Source organism: Colletes gigas, unplaced genomic scaffold, assembly GCF_013123115.1.
Source record: "Colletes gigas isolate AHSC1104 unplaced genomic scaffold, ASM1312311v1 Colletes_gigas_Sc00005, whole genome shotgun sequence".
NCBI lineage: Eukaryota > Metazoa > Arthropoda > Insecta > Hymenoptera > Colletidae > Colletes > Colletes gigas.
In genome coordinates this window covers 9,028,177-9,051,546 of record NW_025106634.1, presented here as the reverse complement: position 1 = coordinate 9,051,546, position 23,370 = coordinate 9,028,177, and the positions used below count along the sequence as shown (strand labels likewise).

Genomic DNA, 23,370 nt, shown 5'->3' with positions numbered 1-23,370 from the left:
AAAATTATTTTCTGTCGCAGGAGTCAATTTCTATCAATTTTGTCGAATACACATACCCTCGAAATCCTACCCACTTTCGAGAAAAAAATTCGAGTAGCTTTGAAATTTTTCGACAAAATTAAAAAATTTTAAATCGTCCTAAAAAAATTATTTTCTGTCGCAGGGGTCAATTTCTATCAATTTTGTTGAATATATATACCCCCGAAATCCTACTCACTTTCGAGAAAAAAATTCGAGACGGTGGACAAATTTTTTGCAATCATATATTTTTGCCTCTGCTAATTTTGAAAGAAATGCAAAAATGGAAAATTGATTTTTTCGACGTAACAAACCAGAGTGCCCCCTTAATATAGCGGGTTCGTTAGCTTGTAATTTTACTCCAACGACGCGTTAAACGCGGTCTAATTGATACGATTGTTATGCGCAGGAAGCTCCACGCCGTGGTCCCGGAGGCAGTGAACTTTTAATCCGAAACGGACGGTTAACAGTTCTTTCGGGACGGAGTACGCGATTAGACGGGAAAAACGAAGATCAAGGAGGAAGGTCCTTTCAGCATGGCGTAGAACCGTCGCGAGGATATTCGTGAGAAAACACTGGAAACCAAACGTCCAGGTGGCTACCCCTTTATCGTTCAAAACAGCGTCGAATGAAACGCGAAGAAAGTGTACCAAAAACACTCAATCACTAGGCATCGAAGAAAAGATGATATCCGATCGTAGTTTGTAAAATTTAATCGCGAAACCGTGCCTTCGACAAGAGTGTATTTCGTAAAATTTTCCAAACGGAAAAAGAACGAGATCGGTTAGGGGCGTGATTCTATTTGGCCAGAGCAACCTTTCGAATTAATAATAAATGGTGGTTCGGCCGGAACGAAAGCAATCTCGATTCCCGGTACGTACGATCGGAGAATAAGGAGTATAGCGAATCGTCGAGATACTTCATACACGTTTTGATAAAAAAAAGTTCGCTCGAGGGAGAAGGTTCGTTCGTAACAGTGAAAGGGAACACGCCGGTAACGATAAATCGTTGCGTACGCTCGACGAGCGCATAGTTAATAGTAAATAGAGCTTAAATTTGAGAGAGAATTCTAGAAAAAGGCTTGCAACATTCGGTTACGGGAACTATCGACCGGAGAAAAGAAAATTTGTTTTCTATCTACGAACGTTTGTAATCATCGTCGAGCAAAAAAATTGCTGTAGAAAGAAGCTTAAGTACACGCCAAGATCGCAGTTGAAATTAGAATGTTATCGAACAAGCTCGACGAGTGGAAGAAAATTTCCTTAAAAACGACGCGAAACTAGAGCGAGGGATCATTCTATGCGGCCATAAAACTTATTGTCTGTCAAGAGAAAATCAAATACCGGGAGTCTGGAAATCTCTGGAATCCGGAGTTAAGTAGAACATTGTACGATTCGGTGAACGATTCCAAAAGAAAGAGAGCCCAGCCTGCGAGGAAGGACTCTGTTTTTTTTTTACTCGACGAAAAGGAATCCGACGAACGCAAGGTTTCCAAGGAATTAAGCTTAAATTCTGAAAAGAAACGAGGACGTTTGCGTTCGTTTAACGCCGAGAAAAATAATAACTGATAAGAGATATCTTGAAACGAAAATCCAAGTTGAGCAGAATCGTGTAAATGTGGTATCGAGCTTAACTTTCCAATAGAAATACTTATCCATTGAACGGACTCCGTGTCGAAGGGGCAAGATTCTGAAAGAAAGGAACTGTTCGGGAGGAAGGACTCCTCTCTCGTTTTTCAAAACGGTGGACAGCAAGACACGAAAAACGGCGAACCACTACGGCGTCCACTATACGGGCTCGTACGCGTACAGCAACGGGGCACCGAGCGTGTACAGCAGCTATCCGGCGAACGGCGGCTTCGCTCAACATCAGCTCCATGAAGACTACCGGCCGATTTACTTTTACGTAGCGCAACCGTACACTATACCGTACACGTTCGCGAGGAGACCCAGGCCGTCCTCTCTGCTCAGGCCGGGCAAACCTCGGAGCAACTGCCGCGTCAAGTTCTCCAAGAGGCTCGGTAACGCCGACTTCTCGCAGAAGGTGAAGCAGGGCGAGTTCTCCAGGAGTCTCAGCCAGGTCCACTTCGTCGAGAGCCAGGGACAAGGTACGTGCCGGCGTCCTACGACGTTTCCTTTTTTTAAGTCCAACTGGTACGGCTTTACGGTGGACAGTTTTTTCAAAAAATCTATCGTTAAAATTGTTCAGTTTTGCGGAGACCCTAGGTCTCGTAGAGATAGTCAAATAGATAGTTGATGGATAGAGATAGTCTAGCGGAGACCCTTCGAAAGAAATATTGTTATTATCATTATTATATTTTTCTATATGTCTTGATTCTTTGAACGTAGATTACTGTCTTGTAAACTTTCATTCTCAGAAGTTAAGAGTATGTTCTACAAAACATGTAACGTTGCCTACTTTCTTGGTGCTTTCTCCAAATGCCTGCTACTGAAACAGAAAGTGTCAGCGATTGCAATTTCAGCTTTTCACGAGTGTCGATTAATAGAAGCAATTCTTGGGCTTAAAAACAAATTTAATGATATATTTTGTTGGATTTTCAAGCTTTAACCATGTAAGGCGATAGAGAGGAAGTTATTGCCTAGTTTGGTAAATTGGTACTGCCATCTAGGAAACAAAGGAACAGTATTATAGTTTCTCCAAGAAAAGATGCTTTAAAGGTGTTCACTACTGGTGCTTTTACCTTAATGGTAGCCTGTTAACAAATGACACAGAACAATCGAGATTTAATTTAATCGTTGAACAGCAAATTTTAAAGTAGATAATATTATAATTATTATAATAATCGTAATCCAAACATTTGTATAAATTGCTGAGAGGATGTGAAATATCATTTCCGTTCGAAATTCGCTTGTAGTTAAATGTCAGATTGTTGCAGGGCTCATTCCCGAGTAAGCAAGCTCCAAATAATTAACACTTACCGACACCAATAAATCTTGCATCTCGCAGCACGGTTTACAGAAATCCTGCAAGTTAAATGAGAAAGAGATTGCTTCGCAGCCAACTTCCACGAATTAGTTTCCAAACACTTATTCGCGCCAGTAAATCTCCCATCTTATAGCAAATACTATGTAAGAACTTCCTAACGAGAAATCAATTACCAAATAACAACGAATTAATGAAATTATCCACGATAAATACGGTGGATGCTGCGATCAACGTTCAAGATTAGGACTGTCTCATTCGTTCTACTTTGCCGTGTACATCGGACATTAATTAGAAAATTTCTGTACAAAAATTATCATAATCCTTTCATCTATGAAATTTTCTATTCTCCCAGATCGTGATTTTTCAATTGTCCCAGAACGCGCGACTTTCGCCCACGTTTCATCGAGTTTCGTAAACGTTCGTGAATCCAGAAAAATAGCTGTTACGTCTATTTAAAAATCTTATGTCTTCGAGCAATTAAAATTGCTTTCCCATTTACGTAAGCAATGTTTATTCACCCGCCTTACGGTTACTCTCGTTCGTTATCTGTAAAATTTTATTATCCGTTCCAGTAGAAGAATTCATGCTGAATTAAAAATTCATGGGAATTTTATTTCCGAATAACGAATAGAAATATTAGATTCGAATCGCGAGCTTTTACAAATTCACGAACCGTAAACGAGAGGCGCTTGTTTACGTACGAACGTGAAATTTACATTCGTCGTTGGTAAATACGATTTTCCCAAGTGGCCGGTAGGGGGCGAAGGGCCGAAGGGATAAAAGAAAAAGTTGTCGAAATGTCGAGCGGTTCGTTCTCGAGGCGCTTTCACGCCCGTGGATTCTTCTACCAGACCGGATAATTGTTGCGAAAGCGGCATAGTTTCTGCGGCATAATTTAAATAGTTGCTGTCGTCAAGTAGACTACCGATGGTTGCGCGGAGAGCGTCTTGTTCCCGTGCGCAAAGGCTACGTGCGTGCGCATCGTCTCCGTTGGTTCGTTGAAAAGAGAAACCCGGCATCGGGAGAAAGGAACATTCTCCAAATATGAGGTGTCATTTGAGACCGCCCGACGTGGAACGACGTGTTTCGTATTTGGATGGCAAATATACGCAGAAACGTTTCGCGGTTTTTGCGCGGGAAAAGGAAACGAGACGCTTAAAGCGTTAATGAGTGACGCGTATCAAGTTAAAGACCAGAAAAACAGACGCGACGACATTTTCGCGCGTACGTTTTTCAACATCGTAAATCCCGATGCTCGATAACGATTCTATACATCGTTCGGCGATTTTTACGATGCATTAATTTGTCGGTGGAAAAAACAGACGTGCAACGGTAAATTGTTGGGAAGTAATAGCAGTATAACTGCTATTTTAAGCTTGTTGCGCGATTAAAGATCGTCTGATTCTCGAGTGTAATATTACTTAACGTCTTCGTCGCGATAGAAAAATACTGAGTGAGTCATTTTCGTTCGAAGGAGACTCCTCTTGACGAACCGTGTTGTGTAACCTGATCCTCCGTTCTCTGTCCTTTTCTACGTTCGACGAAATACAAAGACGACGTTGTTGCTCGGCTTCTGCCTTTCTGGGAACTGAAAAGTAAACAGTCCCCGTCTGTCTCGCAGTTATCTAAGATTTGCTGTAACCGTCGCGTCGAATACGAAGAATTTATTTTGCCTCTATTCTTGATCATCCTATCGCTACGTATTTCTCACGCAATTAATATCTCCTCTTTCAACCGATATCGTTGTTATTTAGTCTCCGACTAGTTCCTTTCCCTGGCCTTGTTAAATTATTCCGTTTTCACCACGCTTAGAATGTAAACACATTTGTTATCACATCTGAGCTTTCTTACACCGCACCTGAGATTGCACTTTCCTGTTCGTCCTTCCACCATGCTGACGACTGTTCAGAACCATTCTCCTCGCCTTTATCCTCGCTTCTGCATATCGCTCATTCTCACGGAAGTATTCTTCCCATTCCATTATCGTTTTTGCTTTTTCTTACATCTCGATTCTTTGGTAGTGTTTCCACTTTATTTCTTGCATCCTATCTTCATATTTCAGTGCTCTCGTTTCCCTTCTAATTCTACAGTTTTCATTTTCCACCAAAGCTATTGTATTAGAATGACATTCAAACACCACTTTATACATTTAAATCGTATTCACTTTCATTCTCTCTTTCTTTTCGGCCGAATAACTCCTCCTCGTGTAATAGGATACTCGTAGCCAGGTGAACGTCATCCTCTTAGCATCCGTAAAATTCCCCTTAAATTCCCTTCTTCCCTTGCAATTTTTACGCCCACGTCGAACATATAGTGATCTCGCGAAAATTTCGACGTTCGCCTTAACACTTTGACTGCCAAATCAATACCGTGCAATATTCTGTGAAAGTAAAATTTTGATTTTAGACCATTGTGAGCTACATAACCTAGAATTTTGTTCAGTACCTAGTTTTGCAATCTTGTAATTTACAAATTCTATACAAATTTATTTCCCCCCAACGTCTTCACTTGAGAATTAATTTTGTGATAAATCCTGTCACCCATATATGGGTGACGTGGCAGTCAAAGTGTTAAACGGTTTCCAAACGTTCGAGGTTAGGTTTCCCGCGCGAAATTCAATTAATTCCGGATGTTTGTTCAAATCGTCTCGAAAAATCCTCCTCTGTATCGCGACAGCTGAATTACGAAGCTGCGGAGGGGCATTCGTTGAAATTTAATTCCGAGAGAAACGCAGCGAGCAATTTACTGTTCCTGTCGCGGGGCATAAACTGCATCGAATGGGTTATGTACACTCGGAACGAGAGGAATGCGAGCCGAGCGTCCGGTATGACTCGCCACTTGTTTCTCCTCTGTTGCAGTGATCTCGAACTATCCGAAGGCTGGTCCGACGTCGCGTGACCCAAGGATGACGTCCATGTTCCGTAGAGGCACGATCTTCGCCACGTTTTTCCTGTCGTTGCTCGGCGGCGGCCTCGTGTGCGCCGCTCTTGTAACGCAACACTGGGTCGAGGCGCGACCCCTGAGGACACCAAACCCCCAGGAAAGCGCCGGCAGGGTTCACTTTGGCCTCCTTCAAGGAAAGAAAGAGTTGAACGTCGCGTACGGCTGGAGGACGTACCACATCTCCGGTAAGTCTTTTGCTTCAGAATTTATTTTACCGTTAACTGCACATTTCTAGATCTGTTTCTTTTTTAAGCAAAGACCAGACTGCGGATCTTTATGCAAATTCACATTTTTATTAATAGAATCAATGAAACGGAAGCTTCGCAGAGGCCCTAAATGTAATAATTCGTATCTTACTTTAAGTATTTCTGTAGTTTTTTGAGGATTAAAATTTCCCATAAATGCATAAACATCCCGCAGTCTACTGATAACTGTATACCATGTAGAACCCTATTAGACTGTTTATGGTTCTGAACGCCTTGTTAACTTTGTTTGCCAGCAAAGAAAAGTACCGTCTTCGAAGACACTTACACCGCCATGGTCGAAGACATTCCGTAGACACGAAAAACAGGCGTGGTAGTTATCGCGTTAACTGTAGTTCTGTAGCAGTTGGGTGTACCCTCAGCTTCCATACCTCTGTGATCCGAAGATCATGAACTTGAGCTCCCCTAGTTCACCGCTACCAGAGGGTGGGAGGGGGTCATTGGACTTGAAATAATTAGCCCTCTCATCGTTACCCGAGCCACAAAGGGACGGGTCCCCTAGACTCACCAGACTCCAGTTGGCGTAAGGAAATTTTCTCTTGGGGTCACTTTTGTTCCTCGAGTCGGATAGAACTCCGCCGTAATTACTTTCGTCTCCCATTTCGAGACTAAAATAGTACGTTAAAATAATTTCAACCGAGGGTCGAAAAAAATAACCTCAATTTTGAGTAGAAATATCTGGCTGTAACCCCAATTCGGATTCGGCTATAGCCATAATAAGTAAGGTGTAATCTCCACCGGTATAATTCCAATCAGTGAGATCCTAATAGGTAATAATCTAGGCTTATTAAATTTCTGGCAAGTTCCTTTGGTAGCTCAAAGGTTGTTCCCGTTCCGGCTACTGGTAACATCAATTAGACGCTTAACCTCGTTCGCCTGTACTTGACGATTAGTTTAACTTTGCAGAAAAGATCACGGTTGAGCCGAGAAAATGATCTCGGGTTAAAATTTTAATTTTTCAAATTAGTTTTAGCAGCTCGAATATATTTGAATATATCTTCTTCTCGAATGGGTCATTACGCAAAAATATGTTGATGAGAAGTTTCTCATCGGGAATGCAGATTCAGTAGTCGGTAACAGATGGAATAATTTAATAGAAAGGTATCAGGATCCGAAGCGACGTGTTACGCAACTGTATTGATGTACTACGTGGACAGTGTTTTAAACTCATAATCTTCGATCACGGATCGAAGTGGGTAAGCAATACCAGCACGTTTCGAGAATCTTCGCGGTTAGTAATACCGTACGTGAGATACGAACCCGCATTCGTACAGGGTAGCTTGAAACGCGCAAACCCACCTCGAACGTTATCGTTTTATATTTCGAGTCAACATCCTGTGCGTAAATTGTCATCGAAAACAACGACAGTCGAATATATTAACGGTCAAATAATTTTCGATCAATTTTAAGAGGATCAGAGTTATCTTTTTGACTAGGAATCAAAGTTTAGGAGAGGAAAGTTTGAACAAAAAAAAAAAAAGAAACAGGTCATCGATCGTTTGCGTAGATCCGGTCAGCTCGAATGGGTCTAAGGTCGAAAGTACAGCGGTACGGTTCGCCTGGAGCGGGAACTTGTGGTAATATCAGTCGACGACGAGTTATCATCTAGGATGAACAGCGCGAGGAAGATTCCCGCGTGTTCCAGGGTACCCGGTGTGATACTGGGGGCCATAAATTCTGCCGGATGGTTGGCCAAGACCGGGGAATCTCATTCGGCATAACTGTACCTGCACGCGATCTCTGTAGTCGACGGCGAGCGGGAGAGTCGCGCGCATATCTGCGATAAATCCTCCGTTTGATAATCGCTGTCGGATCAGTTTCGTTTAACTTTGCTGCCCGATCCGCGGGATCGTTTTCTGTTAGTCACGAAATCCGGCTAATCGGGTGTAGATTACACGTACGTACTTGGCAACGTCCGATCCGATGTTTTACGACCATTCGTTCGCTACGACCCGTTATTGGAACGATGACAATCGTCGATAAAAAATCGAATTGTTTGGGGAACGCTAGCGACGATACGTCCGCCCGCAACTGGTTCGTTGTACTCTGCAATCTATTGCTTTTTTTTTTATGTTCGCGCAAAACTCAAGACCTATTGAACCGATCTTCCTCAAATTTTGACACGTTATTCCTGCACACTCTAGGACGGACATAGGCTATGTAGCATGTCTCTGAAGCGCGTTATTAACATGTAATTTATGTGCAAAGATTTCATGTTCACGACTGTTTGGCAGACCACGCGACCCCTGTATACGACAGTCTACTTGGGCGCGCATGCGCGTATTCGGCCCGCGCGATACCTCGCCCGTAGCAGTACTGCGATGTTACCGCCAGGTGGCGAAGCTTCTCGAGCGCTTTCTCGCGATAGAATTGCATTATCGCGGATATATATGTCAGGACGATCGTCTGGTAATAAATTCATAAATCATTACGATAAATGTCTCTCGAGCTTCACTGTCTCCAAGAGGGATCCTCCCAGTTGGTAGAGTTGTTTCGTAACTGTTTTGAAAAAATTACATAAAATTAGGAAGCTTTTTGCCACGTGGGTTTTATAAAAAAAAGTTAATTTTTAGATGGATAATAAAAATTGACTATAGCAATATCTTGAAATGATATACAATGAAATTCTTATGAAATATATAATTTAATTTTTTATTTGTAAATATTTCAATAGTTATAAGAATTATAATTTTGATAAAAAATAATTAAATTGCAAAACGTTTCATAGACACCGCGCCTATATCGCGGCGAACGAGTAGAGCGATACCGGTAATCCCATAACGAATTTTTTCTCAGCTTCTCGCAGCGTCCGGAGTTCCTGCGGGCTCAAAGACCGTGTTTATAATGCTCGCGTGTCCCGTCGTCCTGATACTGGAATCGTTATTGCCCGGAGGAAACTGTTATCGCGCTATAACCGGCGTTACAATGGCGGTCAAAGCACTCGAGCGAAAACATCCGCTCTCCGTGTAGCATCTTACCCCTCCGGAGGTGGACTACCGGAGGAGTACATACGTTAATCCGTGCAGCATACGCCGCACGACCGGCGAACAATTTGAATAGCATTTTACGGGACGCGCCGTTGTAACGGTCTTCCTCTTACGCACTTTGGTTACGGCATGATTTTTCGCGAAACCAGACGCGAAAAAAAGCAACCGGACCCCGCGCGAATAAGGAAATCGTTATGGAACACTGCACCACTTTGCGCGAGCCGAACGCGAACAGAGCGGACGATAACGATCATGGCGGAACCGCTCACGTTTGTCGTCCTTGCTTATTCCGGTCTCTGATTCCAAAGCGACGAGAAACAATCATGTCGAAAATTAGTCATCTGTAATTACTATTTTCTTCAACCTCATCGCCAAATGATTTCATCCGAAACGTGAGACATCTTTATTATTATTAACCCTTTGCACTCAAACCAATAGAATTCAATTTCATTTTCGTACATTCCGAAAGAAAGCATAAGGTTTGTGCAGTTTGGTCAAACAGAGAAATACCTGAAGAAAGAAGGGAAATAAATCTTTTTTTTGCTAAACAAATTTCAAGAGATATCATACACTTGAAAATTGCAAAATACAACAATAATATAAATAAAACAGATATTTAATTGAATTTATTTGTTCCTCTATTTGTTTAAACTCTCCTATTTTTTAGTTACCGTAAATTTAAAATAAAACACTTAAAAGCGTTGGGAGCTGCATCTAACAAAATTGAAATATAATTTGGAGTGCAAAGGATTAACCCCTTCAGTAGAACAGCGACAGTAGACAGACCAGATGTTAAACTGGTTTGTAACGGAGATTCTAAGAATTGTGACCGACTCAACGTAAACGAGAAATTTAATTTTTGGGACCGTCGATCGTGATACGCCTCGACTGCATTTAATCGATTAATTCACGGTTTGGACCACGTCAAATAGAAGGTCAGGAAAATAAAAATTGGCGTTTCATCGAGATAGTGCTGGTGGACTTGCCGAGCGAAGCTGACTCAGCGCGCCTTGCATTAGACGCTGCTAGATTTTTATCGAGCGTTCGCTTTAAAGTCCGTCGCAAGAACTGCAGGGGGCGGACTAACAGTTTTAACAATGGCCGTTAAAAGGTGGCGATTAAAAGCCCAATTTCGCCCAGCGTTCGACACGATGTACTATAATCAACGATTAACAACTATAATTACCGTGTAATCGAGTCACCGACCAACGTTTATCAATAATTATGATTATCGTACGAAAGCGAATACGTAATTAACGATTATCTGTTCCATTATTACTGAATTAATAACCTGGCAACGAAAACATTTAATACAGCGAAGGCTGGAGGAATTAAATATTACAGACTTATAATCAGTGTTATTTTTATCAATTTAACCAAAAATTATTCTTCCTCCATCGAGAGCCCATTTAGAAATGCTTTTCACCAGCTTCTCTTTCTAATTTCTTACGTTTCTCTGTCAAGAAATAGCCCCCTGTTCCGAAAAGGTAAACATTTCTTGAAATTATTGTCGACTTCCTGTAACGGAAGTCCCCCGGTCCGGAAGGGTCATAGGAAATGTTTCTTGGACCGTTTTCCACGTCCACTCGAAATTTCGACTCCCTTTTGCAAAAGTTGCACGCTCGATATTCAATCTGCGGAACCAATTTTCCTAGCTGCGTTTTCTTCCTCCGTGATATTCGTTTCTTCTACGGCTGCTCTGTATTAGACTTTCGGTCCAGGCGGGGCAATTTTTCATCCCCCCTTCCTTCCCCGGACAGGGAATGTTTTTTATTCGCTTGGAATCCAAAAATCTTCTGGCACGCTGGGTGTTTCCAAAACAAGCAAAACCGAACGTTAACACAAATAATGTTTTATTCAATGAACGTGAGAAAGCAGCGTACGGTAGAATAGGGTTTTCCAATAAGAGCGATAGAACTTCCCCATTGTCATGGCAGCCATATTTGAATTCAATAGTGCTCTACAAGTCGTGGCGGTGAATGGTTCTACGAAAATTCTTTTGTTCCGCGTAGAACCATCCAGGGGTTGTAATTTGCCTACTAGTTACCGATCACCGTGTATAAGAGGGGTGGGGATGGTCGTGGCACGCGTCGCGAAAAACGTTTCTCTTTCATCGGGGCAATGGCGCCGAAGGGACACGCTATCACGTACAGACGGTCACGTATTAAACGATGCTCGCGTGCATACACGTCGAACAGTGCGTCTTCGAACGTGAGGTCAATAATAGCTTTTGTCACATTGTACCTGCGTTTCAGCCCGGTCGATTGGTATGCGTGTCGCGATCGAATCGGTGTAATCGTTTATTAACCTTACCTCGACACTGTTGACCGACTGTCGCGAGGAAAAAGTTGATTCCAACGATGCACGCGAAAGCCCCGTTTCGTTCTATCGTTCGGTACTATTAAACTAACATTAACATTTTTTCAAGTCCAAACCAAAGAGATATCGTACACTTGAAAGTTACAAAATGCAATAACAGTGTAGATAAAACAGATATTTTAACAGGTAAATTTCAAATAAAACACTTAAAGGCGCTGGTAACAAAATTGGAATATAATTCGGAGTGCAAAGGGTTAAACAGCGTAATCCTTTTCAAGAATTTTTGACGGTCGTATCTTCGTGGAAAAACCGATAAAAAACGTTGCAGCAGGGAGAGCCTGGGGAGCGAAACTCTCCGGTGAACGGGCATTAGGAAAAGCTGACCGAGAGAGATATTCCGTTTGCGAGATCGGGCAGCGGTTGTAACAATAGGAGCAGAAACTGGTTTCACGGCGCGAAAAAATTCTCGACCGTGCCTCGTGGTCGACTTTCACGTGCGCTGGGGGCTACTCGTATCATCGGCGTTGTTGATGCTGACCGCAGCGAACGTTAAAATCCCCTTTTTCCGTGGAAAGTCTAGACTGCCGCGATGGAAAGTCGCGTATCGCGTTTCCCGCCACTTTGCGTTCGCAACACTGCACCACAACTCCCCTGACACTATAATTTAACGTGTTGCACTGATAAATTGGAAAACATAACCTCTTCACTCTTAGAAATCCGTTTGACACGATCGTTCAAGAAATGAATATAATTATTTGCTTTAAAATTCTACGTTAGAAACGCCAAGAGCATTAACTGTCGATTCTTGGAAGTTTCTATAGAAACGGAATTCAAGGTTTCGTAACTCATCGCCAAGAATGCATCCATTGAAACTCTCCGAACAGTTTGGAGGATAAAGTTTCTTTACCAAGAACCCGTGTTCGTGGCCAACATGTATGTAACGGGTGAGTAGTTCACGTGTCGCTGGCCCATACTTTAAGTAGATCTCAAGGATAAGTTTCTTACGAGAAATTCCTGGGATGTCCTCCAGCGGACGCGAGCTACCAACTTGGCGATTCGCTGAGAACCCAGCCCCGGGCTAATTATCTAGTCTGCTATTTGCGACGCAATATAACTTTAACCGGCCAAAGCGAAGGTGTATTTGCCGCGCGCTTAATTATTCATTACGCCTCGCTGTAATTTCAATTCGCGCGCCAATCCGTCGTGATTCGGTTCGTTTTCGGCCGAGAGGGAGGGGGGAGGGAAAAAAGACGAACTTCAAAGGAGCAAAATTTGGCAATGGCGACACGACCGAGTTTCCGACAGAGTTTCCGACAGAGTCGCGCACTGGGCCAAACCACGAATCCAGTTGGGAGGGAAAAAACAACTTCGTATACTTATTTCATTTTTTCGAAACCATGACGGTGCGAATAGTCCAAAAAAATTGGCATCTTTCAAAACTATTTTCCCTGTACCGTGAGTCTCGTATGGAATTTTTTAATGTTTTATGTATGTAGCATTGATTTACAGAAAGCACTTCCGTTTCAAATACTAACTGTCTGACGCATATTATTGTATAATGTTTATCGCCACAACGATTCACGCGAAAGTCTATGATTCTTTTATCTTTGGAATGTTTAATTAAACATATCAAAACCGATGGAAGCAAAGATAAAATAAGTTTTTCTACGTAGAACTTGGCTCGAGCCGACGAGAATATAAAAAAATTTTGATATCGGGCCATTAACTTCGTCGAATGACTCAGGCTTTGTGTCAGTAGATTCTGTAGCGTTCAACTAATTACATTCCTGAAGATTGGTACCGCTGTATGAAAACTGCTCGACATTCCAACAAGTTTATCGTTTGTAAAATGAGAAGGAACAGATTCCTTTCGGCCGAACAGTAAAGCAGTCAATAACAAAGCGTAACAAACATAGAACTATGCAATTCAATGTACTCGTTACGATTGAAAAATATATCTCTAACAAATTCATGCCCGTTTCTAAAATAAGCTAAAAAACAATGGCGAATATACAGTCGGGAAGATCGTTAATGAACAATACGAATAAACTATAAACACGAGAACAGCGTTATATCGGTAGACGGTTTGAACACGACTACGAAAATGGCCACGAGCTTGGCCACCACGAGGCACCGATTGGCAGGCCCACGATCGATGCGCGCGCATCGTCGCTTGTGAGCAGATCGCCGAACTCGGTATGGGGCGCATCTTGAATTGAGCGCCGCGGTGGACAAGGTGCTAATTAATTCTCCGCTCGAGTTTCTTCGAAGAAAGCTTTCTCCTGTACAGTGCCCCGATTAATATTAACGTATATTTTGTTCCAGTGCCTGAGATGATCAGACAGGACCCAACGGTGATGTCCTGGGGACTTTGGATCAGCACTCTGACAACGACATCGGCGGCCCTGGTCACCGCAGGCCTCGCAGCGCTTCTCGCCGTTTTGAACACGGCCACTTCGCCGAGGTCCAAAGTCCTCTCCGATCCAGGGGTATACTTCATAAATATTTTAACGCGTAAGTCTCGAGGGCAAACTTCTTTCGACGGTCCTCTTGCGGGACTATAAGCTTTCGCTTGGACAACTTTACAACTATTCTTTCTCTCCCCGTGCCCTTTATCGCGTGCATGCCAGACTCGTTTTCGGCCCGTCGGCCATTGTACGGTTCGCTGTCGCGTCGCGGGCAACGAAGTACATATCTATAATTGACGAGCGGAAATAAATAAAGCCACCTCGAAACGTATACGTTTGCCTTTTCACCGCGTATAAAGCATATCCGGAATTTTCCAGAATATTTATGCCGATTCACGACGGAAAAATATGACGTTCTGCGTTTCGATATTTCTTAGAGCTAGGTAAATAGATGGGTGCTTCTAGGATTCGATGGATACGATTAATTTTAAAATATCGGGTCGATTAAAACGTCCGGGCAAATACGGTTAGTTATTTCTCGTAGGATTGATCTTTCCTTCTCCACGCTGTACACGCACGATGAACACCGTCGAATAAGTAACCTGTAATATTGACTTACACGTTTGTTTAGTTTTAATGTGCCTGGCGAGCACGAGCACTTGGCTGGCACAGTATTACACGAAGCTGTACTTCAACGTGCTTCCGAAGGAGGACATCGACAATATGTGGACCAGCGAGGGTTCTGCTGAGCTCGGTTATTCGTTTTGGTAAGAGACCTTTTATTCTCCGCTCAATGGCGATGGAGCATCGAGTGCACAGAGGCTCTCGCGAGCCTGGGCCAAGCTGCACCGATGATTCCATGCTTCACGGATGACGTGTTCCAAAGCCCCCTGTCCGATACGATAGATGTTTCTCTGCTTTCTGTAAAGCATGATGCTTTTCCCGAAGCGATCAGCAACAGCTAGCATGAGAAAACGCATCGTACAACAGTCTCCATGATACCATAAAATACAAGTTTTATTTAGCAACATATAGGCTACCCCGACAAGAGCGATAGAACTTTCAATTGTCATAGCCGCCATATTTGTTGCTCGCTTGTTCGAATCGCGTTACATTTGTATTCCGGTTAGGTTAGGTTAGGTTGGTCATCGTGGAAAGATACCACCATCATAATGGTCAGTTAAATTATCATTTGTAGCTTCCATTTTGTTTCTATTTACAGTTCCAGCGTTCTTATTGGAAAATCGATTATTGCTGGGAGAATATTTTCAGTTTAATTCGTAATTTGGTCCGAGTTAGGTTAGGTTCAGTTTCATTCGTAATTTAGTCATTGAAGGTAACCTATAAAAGATGGGAATGTAGGTTCTCTTTAACAACGTATTTGAAATGTCTATTTGTGTATTTCATTTTAAGTGACAGTGATTGGAAAAGAAGATAGAAGAATTTAGAGACATAGGTTTGCAAATTAACTTGAAAGAAAATATATGGAGAAGTAAAGCTAAATGACTATTTAAAAGCTATTTACTATTTAAAGCTAGAAAACTATTTAATTAGTGTCTTATTTTGCACGAATGCGACTATCGTCTGGACTAAAAGTTCATGAAAACAAAATTCTGAAAGGCCAAATAAAACAATAAAACTAGTCACTTGAGACTGGAAACAAAATTTTATTCTGTCACTCACAGATGTATTCGTATCCGAATAGAGTAGCTGAAAGTATTATAGATATTTACTCGGTAAATAATTAATAACAAACTGTCAATAAAATTTAAACTGTATGATAAATTCACGGAGCAATGTACAGAATCGGATCACAGTCTGTGCCAGCAGTACTGTAAATTCACGTCGAATTTCTCACAAATAACAATAAAGCCAGCGCTGGACAAAACGAATAAATTAATAATAAAGCATGGCACGTTATTGACAAATGCCTTTATCTACCCGAACAATAGAGGATGAAACATATTTACGATTCAACGGACATAGAAACAAAGGAGAATAATAAATAAAGGGAACGTGATTGATCGGTGTGTACATCTACCACAAAAATGGCGTACTAACTTTTAGACAGATTTTTTGAAAAATTAAGTTCGAATCGAACCCTTGCTTCGGATATAGCAATTACTTTGAAGAATTTAAAGCCACGAAGATTTAAATTTGAGTATAAGTGATGTAAGTTTGTTGGGTTGCGTCGGTCACCGGTGACCGACACGGCAACGGTGTGAAGTTGGTAATTTTTCTGTCGCTACTTCAGGCTCGTCGTTTGCGCCGGCGCGGTGCATTTGATCAGCATAGCGTTGGTCGGTTGGGGCTCGGGACGAGACAAAATCGAACGCCTGGAAACGATTCCGCCGCTGGAGGAGAAGACCGCCGCTGCAATAATGTTGTATTAAATCGCGGGATGCTCGGGACGATGGCTCGAAGCGAGATCCATTACAAAAAAAACAACGTTCGCGTCGCTGGCGCGAGCCAGGCCCAATGTGAGTTGAGTTCCTAAGTGTTTACTGGCATATTTAGCGCCGTGTAGCGTCTCAAGAGCAAACACGTTAACGGAATTAGCTTCGAATCGTGGACGAATGTTTTTAACGTAAGATCAAAGTTCCAATAAAATTTTACGTAACATTTGCACGTGGACTCGTTGCAACGTACGAAAGCATGGAAATTATGAAATTCACGAGCTCGACTACGAACGATAAGAAAAAGTTCACGAAGCAACTATTTTTGTAACGATGTTGATCCTTGGTCCCGACGTTTCGTTTAAAGACTGTGACCGCTGAGTGTTTTTGATAGCCGTTAAAATAATCGTGAGTGGATATAAGAGAGTGTCGGTTGACGAGTGTTTCTGTTACAAATGGACGACTTGTAGCGTGTGTGTTACGGTATCGTTAAACTATGTTACAATTTCAAGTAATAAAGTCGACAAGTGTCTCGACGACATGGTTGCGACTCGTTCTAGCATAATAATTTAAATACTCTTGTTAGTTGTGTATCTTTCGCGCGTTTTAAATGCCCATTTTCACGTTTAGAGATTTTTTGTCTGAGAAACATTTAGCAGCTTTACGCGATACAATTAAAAATCAAATACGTAAGAAAGATATCGTATATCTTGCCTTTTACGAGAGAGCTGGTAAAACGATCGTCGTGTACTATGGTTGGATCAAAATCTACTGGCCGCTCAAGGCTATTGAAGGTGTGTGTCCCCTCCACCATGTTAGTTATGTCAGAAAACCTTGCGCAGCCAAGCCAGTTACCGACTGCAGTGCACAATGTGTCGATGAACAAGTCGATTCACGACTTGGTGTTGTAGGGTGTAAATAGAAACGGAGTTTGATACTCTGTAGTGATTTATTTATTACGTAGTATCGTAATTATTAAATATACCATAAATGTAATAAAACAATTAAAAAAACAAATACGGACAAGATGCGTAGATCTTCACTTATACCATGATAACGAGGTCGGCTCTCATGATCGTCTCAAAACTGTGATGCATATTATACAAATTAAACTTGCTGCCATGAGCGTGTGCGGGGGGGAATACGATGATTTCGATGTCAATCTATTCGCGTTTTCTTCTTTCTTCTTTCTTCGTCGAGCGATATCGGTAACGACGTATTTCCGGTTTATTAAAATAATTAACATAAAGAATCAGGATACAAGAAAACTTTATTGATGTTTTGAGACTTTTCACCTCTGCCGTCAGGTTACCTAGTCAATTAAATACTTCGGCATTCATACAGTCCACCATCCCTTCTACTCTGTACATTGATTCATATTTCACATACAGTTGTGATACACTAATTAATATGTATATTGTTCGAATTTTTTTCGGGTTTCTTTACAAGTCTAATGCATGTAACGCAGCGTGGTCGATTTAGAAAATTCTTGTTCCGAGTTTAAAAATATCATAAAAACTCAATTTTATCGTCGCCTGTTAATACATAACGTTTTCCTTTTGTTTTGTCGTAATGCGGGTGAATTGGCTAACGATCATCTTTGTGCTTTCTTTTTATCGTTACGAGTATATCGGAGGAGAAACGAAGCGGTGCATGAAACAGTAGAGTTTTGGGCCCGTCATTGAACTTCAGGCAAAAGTCTAACTGCGTATTATGCACTGATCTTGAAGAATAATAAAACGTTGCTCCTATAGGTAGTTTTCATGCCCTATATTAACGCCGGCTAACCTGCGACCATCCGTCATCCTCCACAGATGGTCTTTTTTCTTCGTGTTTAGGTGGAAGTCTGTCATCTTTAGGGTCCTCCCGCCTATCAATGGAATATTTGTTTCGGTTATTTCGGTCGATTAATTTTACATTACAATATTTCATCGAAATCTAAGATCGTCGATTGGGTAAACTTTTATTTAGCGTATACTTACTTTTCATCGCGTCTGGGCAAATCTCGAGGAGGATTTTGTATCACTTCGCTTTTGTCGCGCCAGTTTTGAGTACTGTTACGCATTGTGTCGTCGCGGCGCTGACCACCGCCGCCTGGTCCACTGCCTGGTCCGCTGCCCGGTCCACCGCGTCGATCGAACATTCTACCACGGGTACGAGGTCCATCCGATATGGGGTCACGTGGAATATCGCGTATCTGTTCCAAGTAAATATATTTTTACACACATGTAAAGCCAGTCGTGGGCTCAATATTCTTGATATACTTACGGGACGAGCATCCATTCCACGATCTTTGTCTATCCTATCCCTATCCCTATCTCTGTCTCTGTTGTCCCTCGTGTCATCCTTTTCGTAGTCGTCTTTCCTCCATTTGTCCGCGTCGCGTCTCTTCCAACGCAAGGTATCGTCTTTGCCACCTCCGCCACCAACACCAACACCGCCACCGCCACCGACTCCGACTCCGACACCAACACCACCACCTCCTCCGCCTCCGCCTCCTCCTCCGCCTCCGCCTCCGCCTCCACCACCGTCCTCCTTTGTGTCCACAGGACGACGCCAAGACATCTCCACTGTGGTTATATAAAATAGAAAAAAAAAACCCCAAATTGTACATAATGTGCCAACGTTACGTTCACGTAACCTCCGCTACTCTGAGACTAGATCTACGCAACAAAAATCTTCTAATACAGTTTCTCTGAGTGGTGGAGATTACGGAGGTGTAACATAAAAATTTGCGCCATTGATCCATCCTCCAAGTAACAAATATATATAACCTAATCCAACAGACGCGCTTGATTTCTCAGGAATGCGATGGCGCTGTTGTTGTTCCCCGCGTCTCCACGAGTCCTTGTCCCTCTGTTTCTCCTCCTCGAGTTTCCGTTCTATCTCCGCTTCCCTAGCCCTGGTGATCTCCGCCTGTTTCTCGATCTTAGCCAAACGTTCAGCCTCCCTCGCCTCTTCCTCGGCGCGCTTCGCTTTCTCCTCCTCCTCTTTCTTCGCTTTCTCCTCCTCCAAGCGTCGTTTCTCCTCTTCCTGCTTGATACGCAAATCCTCCAAACGTTTCCTCTCGAGAGCCTCGGCCCGTTCCTTCTCCCATTTTGCTTTACGCTCGGCCTTCCGCTCCATCTTGCGCTTCAACAGCCTACTCGCCTTCTCCTCGTTCAAGATTTTCTCGAACTCCGTAAATTTCTCTATATAAATATTCTTTCGCTCGGCTAAAATCTTTGTCAAGAAAATATCGTTGTCCTCCTTCATCCTGGCCATGCGTTCCCGAGTCGCGACAGCCTGCTGTCTCTCCTCGATGGCCGCGGCGATCCGTTCCGCCTCTTGCTGCTCCCAGCGTTGCTTCGCCTGCTCCATCTTCTCCTCCGCCGCTTTCTCCACCAACGGAATTTCCTCCAAACGTTTGGCACGTTCCAAGTAGTCGATCTTCTTCTCCTGAGACTTCAATTTCTGTTGCATTTCCCGGCGTTCCTTCTGCAACTCTTCCGCCTCGCGGGCTGCGATTTGTTCCGCGTCCAATTTCTTTATTTCGTCCTCGTCCAATTTCTTCAGAACTTTCTGACCGTGACTAGTCTGGGAGATCTGTTGCATTTTCTCTTTAAGATGGCGGTCCTTGATCTGTTGAATCTCGCTCTGTTGCCGTTTCCTTTCGCGTTCTTCCCTTTCCTGCTCGAGCCTCTTTTGTTCGGCTAACATTTGCTGTCTCTGCAATTCCTCCTGCCTTCGCATCTCCTCTTCTTCGCGGACCGTGTTAATATGTTCGATGTATTCCTTTCTCTCCTCTATGATCTTGTGCCTTCCTAGGATTCTTTGATGTTCTTTCAACTTGGTTTCGTGGTAGTGACTAACCATAGCATTACGTAACTTTTCTCTCTCCATTTTCTTTTTGTTTGGATTAATAATATTAATTGCTCTATGTAACACAGTAGCCATATTTACAAGCTGACAGCGAATTTGTTCAGACGGCATTGCTTGTAGAACAGGACCATCGGGATGGTCCTCTCTTTGAGCCTCGGACAGATCAACCCCAAAGTGAACACATTTCTTTCCATGGTTAATTCTTATTTGCATGTCGTTGTATCTTACACAGTCGACCAGGAGTCGTTCCAGATGAAAGTCTGTCGTGAATTTGGCAAGCTCCAAGAGCCTGTCAAATTTTATGGTTTGATAAACCTGCGATATTTGATGAACCAGGCGTACAAGCGTCACGTCCTGTAAGGCGGGTACATACTGAATCAGAGGACCGGTCTCGTCGGTTTGTAACGTTTGAATAACAGAATCTACTCTGTTGCACAGCTCCAAAGGGTGGAACTCAACTTCCAGCCACGAGTACAATTCTTGCAACTGCGGGGACGCTAAATTTACAATGTTTAAACGAACGATATCTTTAAGCAGAGAAACTCTCGTTGGTGGTTGCGTAAGTCCTAAAAGCGTTGCAAGCTTTTGAGCTTTCTCTAACGGACTTTTGTCTGTTTCGATAAAACGATCAAATTCCGGATGAGCCGATGGCAACGGTATAGAGAGCGTAGCCAACAACACGCGATTGGCCATTCTCTGCTGTTCCTCGAGCGACATATTCTTCTTCATTTCACGCGAGAGTTGCAACAATTTGAACAACGCCGCGGCATGGAAAAGATAGTTTCCTGCTTTCCAGAAAACCATCGCCAACTTTTGATAATAATTGGCCATAGTTTTTGGCACTGGGAGCTTTTTCGACAAATTCATCATACCGTGCACATCTTCTGAGGATTTGAAGGCCTCTTGCCATAATTCCATTTGAATTGCTGAGTCAAGTTGATTCAATCGCGTTTCCAGGTTCAATTGTTGCGTCTCTGCTCTGTTCATGGAAACATTAGAGACCAATGCAGGTAATTTACAAATTTCTTCCAGATGTTTCCTCAGTTTCTCACACAGTTTGCGAAATTCCGTTTTACGATTGTATTCGAGGCAAAACTGAAAGGCCATACGCGCAATATCATGGTACAACGTTTCGACGTGTGCATTGGTTCTCAGTAATTCCAAGCACTGGCAGTACGATTCCCATAAAAATTTCACCCATGGTGTTAGAATGGTACGGTCGCTTCTGTCTTGAGCATCTTCCCCGCTAACAGCCGACAGCAATATGCTCTCTGGGGTGGCCAAATTGTCAAGATCGTCTATATCTATAACGGCTTGTTGACTCTGCTTTCGTGCTTGGTTTGTTTTTTCTTCTGCCATGCGCAGATATCCGCGTATAACGTTCTCCAAACTCCCAACGTTTACAGATTGGAACATGTTTCGATATTGAAATAGGCCCTCTTTTGCTATGTGTGATTTTTTTAGTTCTACGCATAAGTCTAGGTATTTGAACATTATCGGTTCTAATACCGACTCTGACCAGCTGTACGTCCATTTTTTATTGCGGAAGACTTCTTGCAAAGTGTCTAGTGCTCGAGCTGGCTTACCTACTTCAATGAATTCTGTTGGGCAGAAAACATACGTACGTTTGTATTGTTGAAATTTCATGAAAAATGATAAATTATCTATTTTAATCTGCTATAATTTAATTCAATATTATTTAATTAATCGTCGATTTATTTAAAAAAATAATATTAAAACATTAGGATAAAAATGCTTAGAACAGCAAGGGTACATAAATGAATAACAGAAAAAGGTATGTATGTATTAAATGGGGTAAAATATCGTATGAGATCTTCAACAGACCTCACAAATAACTTAGAAATATATCAGTGTTGGATCAAAGAGGTTAACAGAGAGGATTATCTAAAATGCGAGGTATTAATTTAATTAAGTCAATGAGTTATTAATGAAATAACGAAGTCGGGGTCTCTGATGAGTCGCGCGCAATCGTTCAAGGGTTAATGATAACCAATTTCAAGTAATATTACAAAATAGTGCAGCGGTATACGTAACAAAGAAAATAGATGCCTCTATTGTCAAAGTCGGTTCAATGATATCGGCGTGGAACAATATTGAACAAAAACTTACGCACAACGTTCAATAGAAAACAAAAGCAAAATGATCGAAATTCGTTTTTATCAGTATCGGAAAAGCACGCATCGTATCAATTTATTTAACGAACGGATACTTTGGTCATTCGAGAAACGTTCGTGTGAAAACGACGAGTGTTAGATTTTATTCGTAACAGTCAATTCTAGTAGATTCTTTTTCGAACAAGCAGCTTGCATAATTGTTCAGTAGATGCGTATGGTTGTGTAAAATATGTATTAAAAAGCAGTCGATCAAACGTGACTGCAAGCAATACGAATGCTATAGAAATGGGAGTTTGGTTTTTGGTGATAAATCAATGATACAAAACCATATGATCGAACGATATGGATGAACGGAAACAAGTATTGGGAGGAGAAAATATTTTTTGAACCCTGTATTAAAAATGTATCGGCCATGTCATATCGTCTGTTAACGAACAGTATACATACCGTTTGCTCTTTTCAGAGCATTCTCTGGTCTCTGTCCGTATCGCGCCATTTTTTTTGCACGAATATAGTTAATTTCACACCATACACGCTATCGCGAAATTCAATAAATCTATGTGTAAAATTGGAAATTTACGCTCTTAACGACACGACGTTTGTTACGACGGACTACGACCGCGTGTACCGGATGAAAGGCGGTCACTAGAGAAAAATGGCTTCCCGTAATATGCAAGTCAAATCAGCCAACCTGGTTCTAAAACGTCTCTGAAATAATTGACGCAAGTAGTCGGATTCGTTGGGAAAAATGCAATTTAGTTTATTGCTCTTATTGTCTTCGTGATAAATCTATATCAAGATTATTATGTGTACGTCGACTGAACATGAATAAGGATAGCAAGTGGGCTTGGCACTAGATATCGTAAAGGTTTGTTTTCAATATCACTGCTCTTCAAACATAAATTTATTGCTTTAAATTTTCATATTTCTCGAATAGTGTGTATCTCTTGTTAAGATAAAGCGATCAGTTGTTGTATCTTTAAGCATCAATACTATATCAAACATTTAAATTGTTGGTTATGGTTCTCTTTAACATTTCGTTATTTCGTTTTAGTTTCCTTTCTTTAAAGTCGAACAATTACTTTTTCTTTGAA

General features: G+C 42.1%; 2 protein-coding genes across 3 annotated transcripts; one reads left to right on the top strand and one right to left on the bottom strand.

The window, feature by feature from the left end:
- Positions 1-448: 448 nt before the first annotated feature.
- LOC122395083 lies at positions 449-17,299 on the top strand. Its single transcript, XM_043392398.1, has 5 exons — positions 449-2,125; positions 5,823-6,092; positions 13,802-13,990; positions 14,516-14,651; positions 16,139-17,299. Exons 2-5 carry the CDS (start codon positions 5,870-5,872, stop codon positions 16,275-16,277), a joined length of 687 nt encoding a protein of 228 aa, XP_043248333.1. The 5' UTR covers positions 449-2,125; positions 5,823-5,869; the 3' UTR covers positions 16,278-17,299.
- A 233-nt stretch (positions 17,300-17,532) lies between these two features.
- Positions 17,533-22,901, bottom strand: LOC122395082 (eukaryotic translation initiation factor 3 subunit A). 2 transcript variants are annotated; one of them, XM_043392396.1, is made up of 5 exons: positions 22,724-22,901; positions 19,055-21,742; positions 18,549-18,850; positions 18,263-18,477; positions 17,533-18,150 (listed from the first exon to the last, which is right to left on the bottom strand). In XM_043392396.1, exons 1-5 carry the CDS (start codon positions 22,770-22,772, stop codon positions 18,054-18,056), a joined length of 3,351 nt encoding a protein of 1,116 aa, XP_043248331.1. In that variant the 5' UTR covers positions 22,773-22,901; the 3' UTR covers positions 17,533-18,053. The 2 variants fall into 2 exon arrangements, with proteins under 2 accessions (XP_043248331.1, XP_043248332.1); XM_043392397.1 differs by having other exon boundaries at positions 19,073-21,742.
- Positions 22,902-23,370: the final 469 nt, after the last annotated feature.